Consider the following 12,552-nt stretch of genomic DNA (forward strand, 5'->3'; position numbering starts at 1 on the left):
GTGGGGGTGGTATCATAATTCCCATCAACCATGACCACTGCCAATGCTGGCCTAGACTGTTAAGAGTTGAAGGTTCTCAAGCCTGTCCTGAAGTGCCCTTAACAAGATTTTTCTCATACATGATGTTGTATGGAATTCTGTAAAGCACCAATATTGAAGACGACAGTACTGAATGGAAGTAGATCCCCGTGCTTTGAGCAGGGAATGGCCTGGCATACACAGCTTTTCATCTAATGCAAAACAGCAACATTTTCAAAACGCGTTCTACCGAAGCAAATTGCCAAAACAGTCTCAGTAAGCTGTATGTTCCTAACAGTCCATGACAAAACTCAGAAACAAACTGGGCTAACATCATGACTCAAAGTCATTTAAAGAAGACTGAATATATATGATAGAAATAAAACAGCAGATAGTTATGGCAAGACTAACAAATATATCATGGCATAATTATTTGTGGACAAGAACTAGAGTTCAGCACCTGATGAAGAGGACTCTAGTACATGAAGCCTCATGTCATATTTGTGGTCTTGCTATTAGACCATGTTGTTTCTGCATGCATACAGAGGCATGGCTATCCCTCTGGAAATGGTTCTTATGGAAGACATTCTCATATTACTTTATTTCCACAAGTTACTGGAGAAAGAAAAAGAGTAATTTCGAATTTTTGTACACAGGAGAAGCTTTCCTCCACTCCAAAAGTCACTGCCCCTACAGACTTCCAAACACAACTGAAGTGCTTGACAATTATCACTAATCTAAGAGTGGAAGACAGATTCTGAGTAAGTCAAAATACTTTATATAAAGTTACATGGAGAAATTCAACTGTGTCGATAAGTTAACATGTTCAGCTACTGAATTTAACGGAACGTGGCTTTCTGTATTTATTTCAGACTAATTCTGGAACATGATATTAACGGTAGTTTTGAAATCTCTTAAATACATACTTTTCTTTTTAGCCTGTATCTACATCTTCAAAGGGACAGATCTTTAGGCAAATGCCCTCAGTCAAGTACTTTTATCTATCATAATTACATAGAGTTGTCAAAGACCACATGGAAGACTTCAAAATTCATTTACAAACTATTATGAGAATGTTAAGGATCAGATATGATTGCCATCTCAGCAAGCAAGAAACTGGATGTTCTAGGCAGGTATGAATGATGTTTTATTGAGCCATTTCCTCTCAATGGTTTTTATCCTTCCTTATATTACTGCTTCATTGCAAAGCCTCACGGATTAGGAACAAACAAATATGGCATTTCACCTGTCAGTCATTGTCTTGCTCTTCCCTTTAATTACAGATGATATTGATGGCTCTTAGGTTTTTCTTCAAGCCATGTTTTATGTAAAGTAGAGCTGAACTACTAGGATTCGCCTTCCCCAGGAGATAGAGCAAAAATGCTATATTGTCTGAAGTTCAAGAAGCATCAGACGGGTGATGGTTTGTGAACAGAAGAGCCCTGCAGGTTCAGACCCAAGGCCTGCTTGGTCTAGCCCACAGTGGCCAACTAAGACCGCGATGGCGGCTTCACCCAGTGGTATATCACGAGCAAAACCACCACCGCTCCTGAGTCCCTCTGCAGTGCTGCTATAAGATTGCTGTTTAAAAAGGACTCATTTTGCCCAGGGAATCACCTCTGTCACCTCTGAGCAATTAAACAAGTGGCTTCATACTTCATTGCAGAACATGCACGTGAAAGGAAGATGTTCAAGAAAGTAGCAAATTTCTCTAGGAAATATTTAAAATGAGTAATTCTTGCTTAGCGCAATGCATGATGTTTATTAAAACATGTTTTACAAAACATGTTTTACAAAAAGGCGGCTAATGAGTTGCATTTTTAAAGCCTGAGTAACTGAAGAATGAATCATACTGTACCTCACTAACTGGCTGTCCTTGTTGAGTCAAATCTAGTTCTTGAGGTCTTGTCACTTTATCAATGTCCAAGGAGTCCATACTGGAGGCTGCAGATGTGATGCTGGAACGGGAGGAATTGCTGATAGAACGGACTTCAGCATCACTCACAGTACCTGCTGAGGCTGTCCTCCTATGCTGGGTGGCAACTATAGGCTTGCTATCTTCCATTATAGGTTGCTGTGCTGCTTCATCCATACTCAGAGATGCCTTCTCTAATTGTGCCGTAATGTCATCCAGGGAGAAGATAGCATGTGAAGGCTTTGTCACCCGGCTAGATGACGAAGAGGACAATCCTTTCATACTACTGTGTTTAGCAGCAAGTCGTCCACCACCAGATGGTTTCTGAGCCATTTTTCCTTCTGTGGCAAAGCGTTTCATTGACATGCTGTTTGCAGACTGTGACCCGATGCTGCTGAGCTCCTGCTCAATGGAACAAAGGTCTGCCATGAGCGCATCAAGATCCACAGTTTCTCCCTGATTCAAGGCTTCTGCAATGAATGACAAAAATATGATCCAGATTCTATCACAATACTCTGTTAAACATTCCACTGTTCTGATATCTAATTTATTTGGTCAGCCTACAGCAGGAATTTTCAAGTTTTCTCCCCTTTCCAGATTGACTTATTTGTGTATTTCTAAATGTTTTATTGTTTACTTTTCTTATGTTGCAATTAGGTATTTTTTATGTTGTAAGCCGCCTTGAGCATGGTTTAAACTATGAAAAGGTGGCATACAAATAAAATGACGTATGTATGTACAGTGGTACCTCGGGTTACATACGCTTCAGGTTACAGATTCCGCTAACCCAGAAATAGTACCTCAGGTTAAGAACTTTGCTTCAGGATGAGAACAGAAATCGTGCTCCAGTGGCACGGCGGCAGCAGGAGGCCCCATTAGCTAAAGTGGTGCTTCAGGTTAAGAACAGTTTCAGGTTAAGAACGGACCTCCGGAACGAATTAAGTACTTAACCCGAGGTACCACTGTATGTATGTATAGAAACTGGATGTCTGCACTGTGTTCTGGGGACACGTTTGAGGGCAGGAAAAGTCAATATGGTGCACTTCAGAAGTTGTGAACAACTTCCACTGACCTTATTGGCCATGTGTATAGGCTCTGGAGCACCAAGTTCTAGAGTGTAAACATAGAGCAGTAGCAGGGTCTATTGACTCTCACTATTGGCTCCCTTAAACAGAGTGTGCCCTAGAACACATTCAATTCTACCACCAACTTGCCCTATATTGAAACTGTTAATATTGTTTACTGCGGTTTTAAAATATAATTTAATGTCTCCTGTAAGCTGCCTTGGAAGGATTTACAGCCTAAAAGCAGAACAAATTGCAATAAACGCATTTAAATCATTAAAACATAAAAGTAGTACATGACACGTGTAATTCAAAATTGTATTTAGATTTACATCTTCTAGGTTTCAGCTTATGTACCATTCTGTTGTCCTGTTCATTATAGTGACATTACAATTTGCATTTTATAAATTTTGCAACAGGGTTTGGACCGTAGAGTCAGCATTTCTTAAGAAAACAAGAGGAACCTGTTGAATCGATTCAAAGGCTCATCTAGTTTGGCATCCTGTTCTCAGAGTGGACAACTGGGTGCCTATAGAAAGCTCAAAAGTAGAACCTGAGCAATACAGCACTTTCCACATCTGCAATTCCCAACAACTGGTATTCAAAGGTATATTGCCGTCAACAATGGAGGCAGAAAATAGCCATCATGGTTAGTAGTCACTGATAGCCTTTTCCTCCAGAAATTTGTCTAATCAACTTCCAAAGCCATCCAAGTTGGGGGTCCATCAATTCTTCCAGAGTTTAACTGTGTGGTGTGTAAGGAAGCCCTTTCTTCTGTTTGTCCTGAATCTTCCAACATTCAGCTTTACTGGAATGTTTAACAAGTTCATCCATTCCAAGTCCAACACCTCATTCAATAGTAAGATTCTTTGGGGGGGATGAGGAGCCAAATGGATTTTGTGCCCACTAAAAGTCACGTTAAGTGTCCTTTACAAACAGGTCTCATTCTGATACACACAATGTTTTCTATTATTAGAAGAATTCTAAGTTTTAAGCATTTCCCCACCTCCTCCAGCTGAAAATGATTTAATAATGCATCTTACCATTTAAATTGTACATTGAAAAGCGATAGGAGAAGTTGGCAATATTAGTCTCCTGGCGAAGAGGGGATCTTTTCACTGGCTCCATGGGCTTATCTGTATCCAGACTCTAAATAAAACAAATTGGAGGCAGAATAAGCTACAACAGTGTAAAACATAAATCAGCATATTCCAACATGGGCAAATATATTGCTTTTGTATTTGTGCTATTTTAAAATCTCGTTCCCCCCCCCTTACATAAAAAAAGCTACCAACATTTGATGGCGCTATGATCTACTCCACAGTATTTGCCAAATACACAACCATTTGTGTGCCTTAACTATTTCAGTTTTACGTGGCAATGTAAGACATTTTAGCCTGTATAGTGTTCATATAACAGTTTGAAAACAGGTGCATTTGTTGCCAGTCTGTTTCTGGGCATAAGTGAAGGTGTTCACACTAATATTTAAAACTATAGCAAACTTAGTCCTCAAATATCTGAGAGACCACCTCTGCTTAAGATCAGCAGGGGGGACCCTCTTGATAGTTCCACTGCCCTATGAAGCTTGAGGTGTTGGTGACTTGGGACAGGGCATTGTGTCAGCCCCTACATTGTGGAATTCCTTCCCCACCAAGGTGCACACGACACCTACACTGTACAGTTTTTGTTGTATGCTCAACTCTTTACCCTGGCCTTTGACACATGAAGTGTATATTTTCAGGACCCACCCTATTCTTGTGACTGTAATCAAACTAGTTTTAAAGTTGTATTTTACATTGCTGTGACCCACCATGGGACCTGAGGGGGACAACTGGGTATTAAATCCAATAAATAATAAGTTGCATGGGCATGGAATATAGACATTCGATGTATGACAGCGGCCCAAAACTAATGATGCACTTGTAAAATTATAAGCATGTTTGCATGCTTACAAATCTTGGGTTCTGCTAAAGCTATCATTACATACAGCAATTGCAGACATTCCGATTTTAGATGGCATGGACGAGGGAGAAAAACAAAATCTCTGCAATACCAACTCAGCAAAATAACAACACTAGTCAGGCTGATTAGTGTTTCTATGCATAAATTCCAATTAAAACAACCCAACAACTTAATTTTAGTTTTAAGCATTATTTTAGTTGTCTTTTTGTATGCTCCTCACTTTCTGCTATTTATCAGAAGCAAGCAAGGAACTTAACAGAGTTCTAATATCACAGATTTCCTAAACAAATTTAAACTTTTCAAACACATAATCCTACCATCTACTGCATCAAGTCCTTAGTCATATAGCAATAAGGTAAAGGTAAAGGACCCCTGGACAGTTAAGTCCAGTCAAAGGTGACTATGGGTCACTTCGCTTTCAGGCTGAGAGACCTGGCGTTTGTCTGCAGACAGCTTTCCGGGTCATGTAGCCAGCACTACTAAACTGCTTCTGGCGCAACGGAACACCGTGACAGAAACCAAAGTGCAGGAAAACGCAGTTTACCTTCCCGCCACAGCGGTATCTCTTTATCTACTTGCACTAGTGTGCTTTCGAACTCCTAGGTTGGCAGGAGCTGGGACAGAGAAACAGGAGCTCACCCTGTTGCACGGATTTGAGCCGCCAACCTTCTGATTGGCAAGCCCAAGAGGCTCAGTGGTTTAGACCACAGCAATATTACTGCATTATACAGCAAAAAGTGGCTGTGCATCTGACAAATCAATAGACAGCTCTGCTAAGTGTCAGCGAGGAACCATTATCACATTACAAATGCTACCCGTTCCCTGCTGATATGGCTCATACAGTCAACGACCAATATACTTTACTCTATAAATGCTGATCTCCTTCACTGTGGAATAGGGAGAGTGTTATAAAGTGACTTTAACCTGTGTGAGTTTGTCTAACTCCCCAAGCCAAGCCCCAAACATCTTGTCCAGATCCTGATCTTCTTTATCGCTATCTTCTTCCGCGCCATGGTCAAGTTCTTCATCTGATAGCTGTTCCATCTAAAAAAGACAAAAAAGCAGCATTTTAAAGGTGAACGCTTTGTATGTTTTGAAGATTATATGACGTTATTTCAGAACACACTTATGCTCAACAACCTTGCTAATGTTTCTTTATAAGTGGATGACCACAACGATCAGTTATGTTTAAAATATTAGAGGGTCACTAAAAACTGGTAAAAAAATTCCACAACTGTTATTGTGAAACATTTCTCCCCGCCATAAAAAATAGAACCTCCCCCCTGTTTGCTACACCCAAGTAACAAAGAGAAGCAGTTCACTTTGAAAATTCAGCACATGCTAACTTAATTCCAGAAAGGGGGCTTTTGCATCACAGCCTAATGCTTTGGACATATTCAAACGATCACAAACTAAAACACTTATTTCCTCTCATGTCCCTAAACAGACATCTTCCTGGTTTCATCAAACCAGTTTGTCATGACATCTGAACCACCAAACTGTGGTTTGAGTGACGTCTCCAAACCAGCATCAAGTCACTCAAGGTCACTGTTAGTCTCTTCGAATTATGTTTGGAGGATCACAAATGTGATTTTGAATGAATCCAGTATGCCTGCCAATCTTGCTGTCTCTTCAGTTCTTACTCAGTTGAAAATATGGCTATAGTTTTTTGGGTTTTTTAAAAAGGGTTTAGGGCTCAAGGGTTTAGAAATTTAAATTGTTTCATCGATGTAACCCATGTATGAAGAGATTACTGTATTATGCTGCCTCCCTTACAAACTCTGCTCTCCTAAAAATAATCCTGCTCATCACAAGATCTTGTGCAACAGAAATTTGATTAAAGCACTGGCCATTGCTTTACAGTGCAAATAGTTTTGTTTTCATATAAAATATCACACAGTATTATGAGAGAAGCACACTGATGTTGAGAATAAACCCTTTAGCAGCTGAACAGCACAGTGGTAATATCCTGTCTATCAAGAATCAACCAAATGCACCGACCCAGGTAGAGAAGACAGCCGAGAGCAAAGCTTTCCATCACAAAGTGTTTGGTTAAAAAAAAAAAAGGTATAAAAGCTTCCTGTATTTGACTTTGAAGCAAATGGCATAATGGTAGCTTTCCAACAGAGTTCGTTATAATAGCACCACACTTGTTTGTACTCTTTTCAGGAGAAAGAAGCAATAGCTTTCTACTGGAGGATTAGGAAGTCATTGTTTCAAAATCACTCTTTCATAATAGGCAAAAAAAATCCCATTAAGATCCTCAGCATGCATCTAGCTGACATTTCTTGTGAGTCAGTGCCAGCAACCATTTTTGCAATGGAAAAGTCCAGGGAATTCAAGATGACCACAAGTTGTGCAATATCACTCAAAAAGAAATGCACTCTCCTAAATAGCAGAATATACTTCTGCTCATAGAAATCCTGCTTATATAGGCCACAGAGAATGCCTGGAAGACATCCTGTCACAGAGTTTAAATATTAGAAACTGTCCAGACTCCTTGAGTCATATATCCTCTATGATCTCTACACAAAATAAAGGCACAACAGAACCAGCTATAACTGAATGATTTTTATTTTTTTTACCATCTGCTTTCAATAAAGATTTTAACTGAATTATGGTGACTATCCAACAGGAAGGACAGTTATTTTATCATATGACACAGAGTAGAATAAAAAGTTGGCAGATAAGCTAGATATACACATATCCTAGAAACACTGACCATGTTAATATGGCAAGAACACAAGAGAAAAGGACTACAACACACACACACACACACACTGCAACACAAATGACAGCAGACTTGATAGAGCACTAAAAAGGAGAAACACGGCCATTTGGGCGACCATGGCCTCATTCACATATAACTGTAAGTCAGAGTTAAATAAACTATGTCTTGCTGGGAACATGCAAGCATGTTGGTCTACACTGCTCAAATTGCTTCCATCTCCTCCTCTTGCCATGCTGGGTGGAACAAACCATTAACACTACATGGGAAATAGCGTTTGTCGTTGCCTTCACTGACACAACTCAACAATTAACCATGGTTTTGTTACAGACCTCACTTTTTGATTAAGATAGTGTATATCAGAAAGAAATGAAAGCGGTTGGTGCATGATCTAGAGAGGAAGGGTTGGATAAGCAGCAAAGATTCATGTTTCCTCTCTAGTCCACTCTATGGTGTTCCTCCCAGACTACCCCATCACGAAGCTGTGAAGTCCGATAAGAACAGTATCGGGCAATTTATTTCACTGAAAAATCATAATCTTAGCATCACCTCAAGCAAAAGTGGTCATAATAAAGATTTCAAAATCCATACTGGGCAATACCTTTGTTAGGCCAACCCAAATGCTGCAAAGCAACATGCAAACTTTCTTCAAGCCCAATGTCAAACAGTGGGTGGATGGGTGAGCAGGCAGAACAGAGGTGGCTCATGGTGAAGTCACAGAGTGCATCTGGTCACAGCCTCACGGCTGAACGTGAGAAGAGGCGGCAGACATTCACATGAGGCTTTGTTGGCTACTATGCAGATTGTATCAATTGCTACTAGGAAGATGGAATATGAAATGTCTGGCCCACATTTTGGGGAAGATAAAATGCTTTTATATTCCAAAAATAGGGGACAATATTCTGGTTGGCTGAAATGAAAATACTGTCCTCATATGGCTTTTGAAATTATCTCAGTATGTTTCTGAATTTATTTATATTCTTGTTATTTGTGTTTTTAATCTTTACTATTGGGGCAACTTCCAATGCAATTAATTGGAAGTACAGTGATACCTTGGAAGTCGAATGGAATCTGTTCTGGAAGTCCGTTTGACTTCCAAAACATTCGGAAACCAAAGCATGGCTTCTGATTGGCTGCAGGAAGCTCCTGAAGCCACTCAGAAGCTGCAGAAGCCCTGTCAGACGTTTGACTTCCAAAAATAGTTTGCAAACCAGAACAGTCATTCTGAGTTTGCGGCATTCGGGAGCCAAAACCAAGGTACGACTGTACCCAAACAAAATTGTTCTTGGATGCTTCAGATCTTAAGAGCATGTTTTAAAAAGAGGTAATCTGACAAAATAATAGGGAATGTCAAAACTAGTTCTATTACGACATATTAAATAAACAGATTTGGAAATCTAGACATAGCTGATTTGTAGAAATGTGTGTACTTTCTCAGCTAGGCTTTCTAATTTTATAAATTCAATGCCAACATTCACAGCTAACCTGAAACACTGTTGAATTGACTTCAAGAACTAGTTCTTTCCTTGGAAACTGAAGATTGCATTGTATTACATTAAAGCAGAGAAGGAGTTTACTTTGACTCACTTGAATTTAGCCTTCATTCAGGTCTGCCCAATTTAAAGTAACAGTCAGTACATTCTCTTTCTCCTATGAGAAAGTTTAGAAATAACATCAACTGATTTCAGGAAAATTGAAAGGACCAGTTACTCTGCAGATTATTTGTAGGTGAACAGATAATCTCAGAACTGCTAAAATGGTTAGCAGAAAGACGAGCAAGAAGCACATCTAAAGACTGTACAGTTAAAAAAAAATGCACACAGTAAAATCTTTATTCACCCCTGCATCTTCCAAATCCTAATGTAACTGCTTGCCAAACTGATGAAAAGGAAGAGCTTAATAATTTAATTCTTTATTTCCTGGACAAGGACACCAGCCAAATAATCCAAGGAATTGTTAGACCAGCAACAATTACTCTAATAGTATGCTGGCATGGAATTAAAAAAAAACCTTAATGCATTTGAATTGCAGTTCTTCCTAGAGCAACACTAGTAACACTCCTCTATAAATTGATATTTTACAAGCCTCCTGCTACCATAGCTATTTCTGGTGCATAAAAGAGGAAGTTGAGGAAGGATGTGTTTGTAGTGAGCATTTCATTTTGTTTGAAGCAAGAGACAGCTGCTCTCTTGTCAGAAGAGTCTGATTATTGTCTTGTGGGAAAGATTCCTACAGCCAAGCAAGTAGTTTCTTCTTCTTAATTAGTAGTGTCGTGTTCATGAAAGGGAACACACTGCACCCAAAATATAGATAATAGTCAAGTTAATATTGGCAATCCAGCTTATAATGTTTAGTGATGAATATCACTGCTGTACAGATTTCCTCAAAGGAAACATTACTAAATAAGCCCTTTGTTCTCGCTTTCGGGAGAATTTAGACAAGATTTAAAATCTGGAGCAGGCAAACACACTGCTACCACTGACAAGTTGTGGCGCTAACAACACCTAGCCACCTGTCCATGTTCCATTTCCCTGAAGGTCAGGGATTCACAAATACTGTTGTCAGAGGTGGCCATATACTTAATTCTGAAAACTAGCAAGGACACGGCATCTAGTACACTGAATAATAATAATAATAATAATAATAATAATAATAATAATACAGTGGTACCTCAGGTTACATACGCTTCAGGTTACAGACTCCACTAACCCAGAAATATTACCTTGGGTTAAGAACTTTGCTTCAGGATGAGAACAGAAATTGTGCTCCGGCGGCGCGGCACCAGCAGGAGGCCCCATTAGCTAAAGTGGTGCTTCAGCTTAAGAACAGTTTCAGGTTAAGAACGGACCTCCGGAACGAATTACCGTATTTTTCGCTCTATAAGACGCACCAGACCATAAGACGCATCTAGTTTTTGGAGGAGGAAAACAAGAAAAAAATATTCTGAATCCCAGAATCCAGAACAGCAAGAGGGATCACTGGGCAGCGAAAGCAGCAATCCCTCTTGCTGTTCTGGCTTCTCGGATAGCTGTGCAGCCTGCATTCACTCCATAAGACGCACACACATTTCCCCTTACTTTTTAGGAGGGAAAAAGTGAGTCTTATAGAGCAAAAAATACAGTAAATACTTAACCTGAGGTACCACTGTACATTTTTGAAACCTGCTAGCAACACAAGGAGAAGACAGTACCTCTTTCAAAATACTATATTTTGCACCATGATACACCATCAGTGTCCAGGGATACAGGGGAAAGGTTGCCATACACATAAACACACAGCCCATTACTCATTCCCCATACCAAGCTGCAGGTAGAAAAAAGATGCTGTTACTTTACATCTATGGCACACACACAGCCAGCCAAGCAAGACTTGTCACAAGAAACCATGACTGCTGCCAAACCTACCCAAAATGTGTTGATTCCTGTCTGAAGAAAAAGCACCTCTGTAACTACTTGCCCTCACATTCAAAGCCGCTGCCAGACAGCAAATAATCTTGAAACCCTCACTTCTCTTAAAGTGCCCAAAAGAAAAGGGAAATATCTGTAAATATTATTGCTATTACAGAAGCTTTTGCATTAGTGACAATGTTGGCTTCGTGTGATCTTCCCAATTAACACCAAAGGAAATATAACTATCCTGAGTATTTAGTATACAGGAGTTCATTTGCCAGGGTGCTGAGCCACTTGAAAGGAACCTCATAAAAAGGGGGGGGGCAAAAAGGATGCCTTCCATATGTGGAAATGATGGTGTGTTTCCTTTTATTTAAAGAAACTTAATTAGAGATAATACTTTGGGCATTAGTTGTGTCTTTCAAGGCTGGACTAATTAAAACAGAAAGAACACACAAAACTATCTCAGTGTAATGAGAAAATTTTAAAAAAATACTTAAGAAGCAGCAACATACAGCAAAAAATAAAATAAAATGGGAAGATCCCAAACCTCGGACATAACTGAGCTCCTAATTTTCAGATGTTGAGAGCAGAAAGCAATGCACATACCATATTGGCCCGAATATAAGCCACACCAGCAAATAAGTTGCACCTTTAAAATTCAAGGGTGGAAAAGAAAAAAGACAATAACCCAAATATAAGCCGCTCCCTTAAAATTCCGCAGGCACTCATACCCGATCCGTTTTACTGTATGTTTGTTTCAGCAGCGATATTGTAAAAGCCAATTTTTGTAAGGTCGTGGATTTAAGCCACGCTTTAACTTTTCACGGTTTGAATTTGGGAAAAAAGTGTGGCTTACGTTTGGGCCAATACAGTAGGTACACATGTGCAGTTCCTCAGGTAACACACGATGTTATTTGTGAGAAGTGGAACATGCACAAATCCATCAGTAGAAAATCTCAAGTTCACTGAGCCCATGGACTAAAGTAATTTTTAAAGACATTTTGGCAGATAGCTACTCAATCATTGCAAGTTGTTGTTTTAAAGTTTTCTATTAAGTAAAAGTGAACTTTGGGGCTGGAAAAAGTAGAGTGAAAACAAGACTGGAGATTTAAGCTATACAAGAGGTTATAATAGCACAGGTTAGCCAGATTACTATTTGTTAAATACCTGTACATTGGGCAATATACAAAAATAAAACCAGTGCCTCCAGACTTACTATCTGGAGAAATAATCTGGTATGAAATAGGGAAAGAAAAGTTTTGAACTGCAGAACAGTTGAGTGAGTAATTGCGAAGTAGGCAAGCCTTGTAGGCTAAAGAAGGAAGTATGGTCAGTAGCCGTAGAAAACAATTAGAAAAGTGGTTGAACCACGTATGTACAAGAGCAAAAGATTTCTAGGGCAAGGCCAAGTTAGGTAAAAAAGAAGGCAGCAACCAGCATTCAGGTATGGGCAAAGTGTTGACCTAACATGAA

At 39.5% G+C, this 12,552-nt stretch overlaps 1 protein-coding gene and 1 long non-coding RNA gene across 6 annotated transcripts in view; both read right to left on the bottom strand.

The window, feature by feature from the left end:
- The window catches only part of LOC310833437, a 309,440-nt gene that overhangs the window by 151,657 nt on the left and 145,231 nt on the right, over positions 1 to 12,552 (bottom strand). The gene's annotated exons all lie outside the window — the stretch shown is intronic.
- RAPH1 (Ras association (RalGDS/AF-6) and pleckstrin homology domains 1) overlaps positions 1 to 12,552 on the bottom strand; it is a 73,572-nt gene that overhangs the window by 31,071 nt on the left and 29,949 nt on the right. For all 5 annotated transcript variants that reach the window (XM_083704167.1, XM_083704166.1, XM_083704169.1 and 2 more), the window contains exons 2-4: positions 5,884 to 6,003; positions 4,041 to 4,146; positions 1,877 to 2,403 (exon numbers count right to left, since the gene is read on the bottom strand). In XM_083704167.1, the coding sequence (XP_083560293.1) occupies positions 1,877 to 2,403; positions 4,041 to 4,146; positions 5,884 to 6,003 (753 nt within the window). The remainder of the gene's footprint in view (positions 1 to 1,876; positions 2,404 to 4,040; positions 4,147 to 5,883; positions 6,004 to 12,552) is intronic.

The sequence above is a fragment of the Podarcis gaigeae genome (assembly GCF_964106915.1).
Source record: "Podarcis gaigeae genome assembly, chromosome: 1".
Classification (NCBI taxonomy): Eukaryota; Metazoa; Chordata; class Lepidosauria; order Squamata; family Lacertidae; genus Podarcis; species Podarcis gaigeae.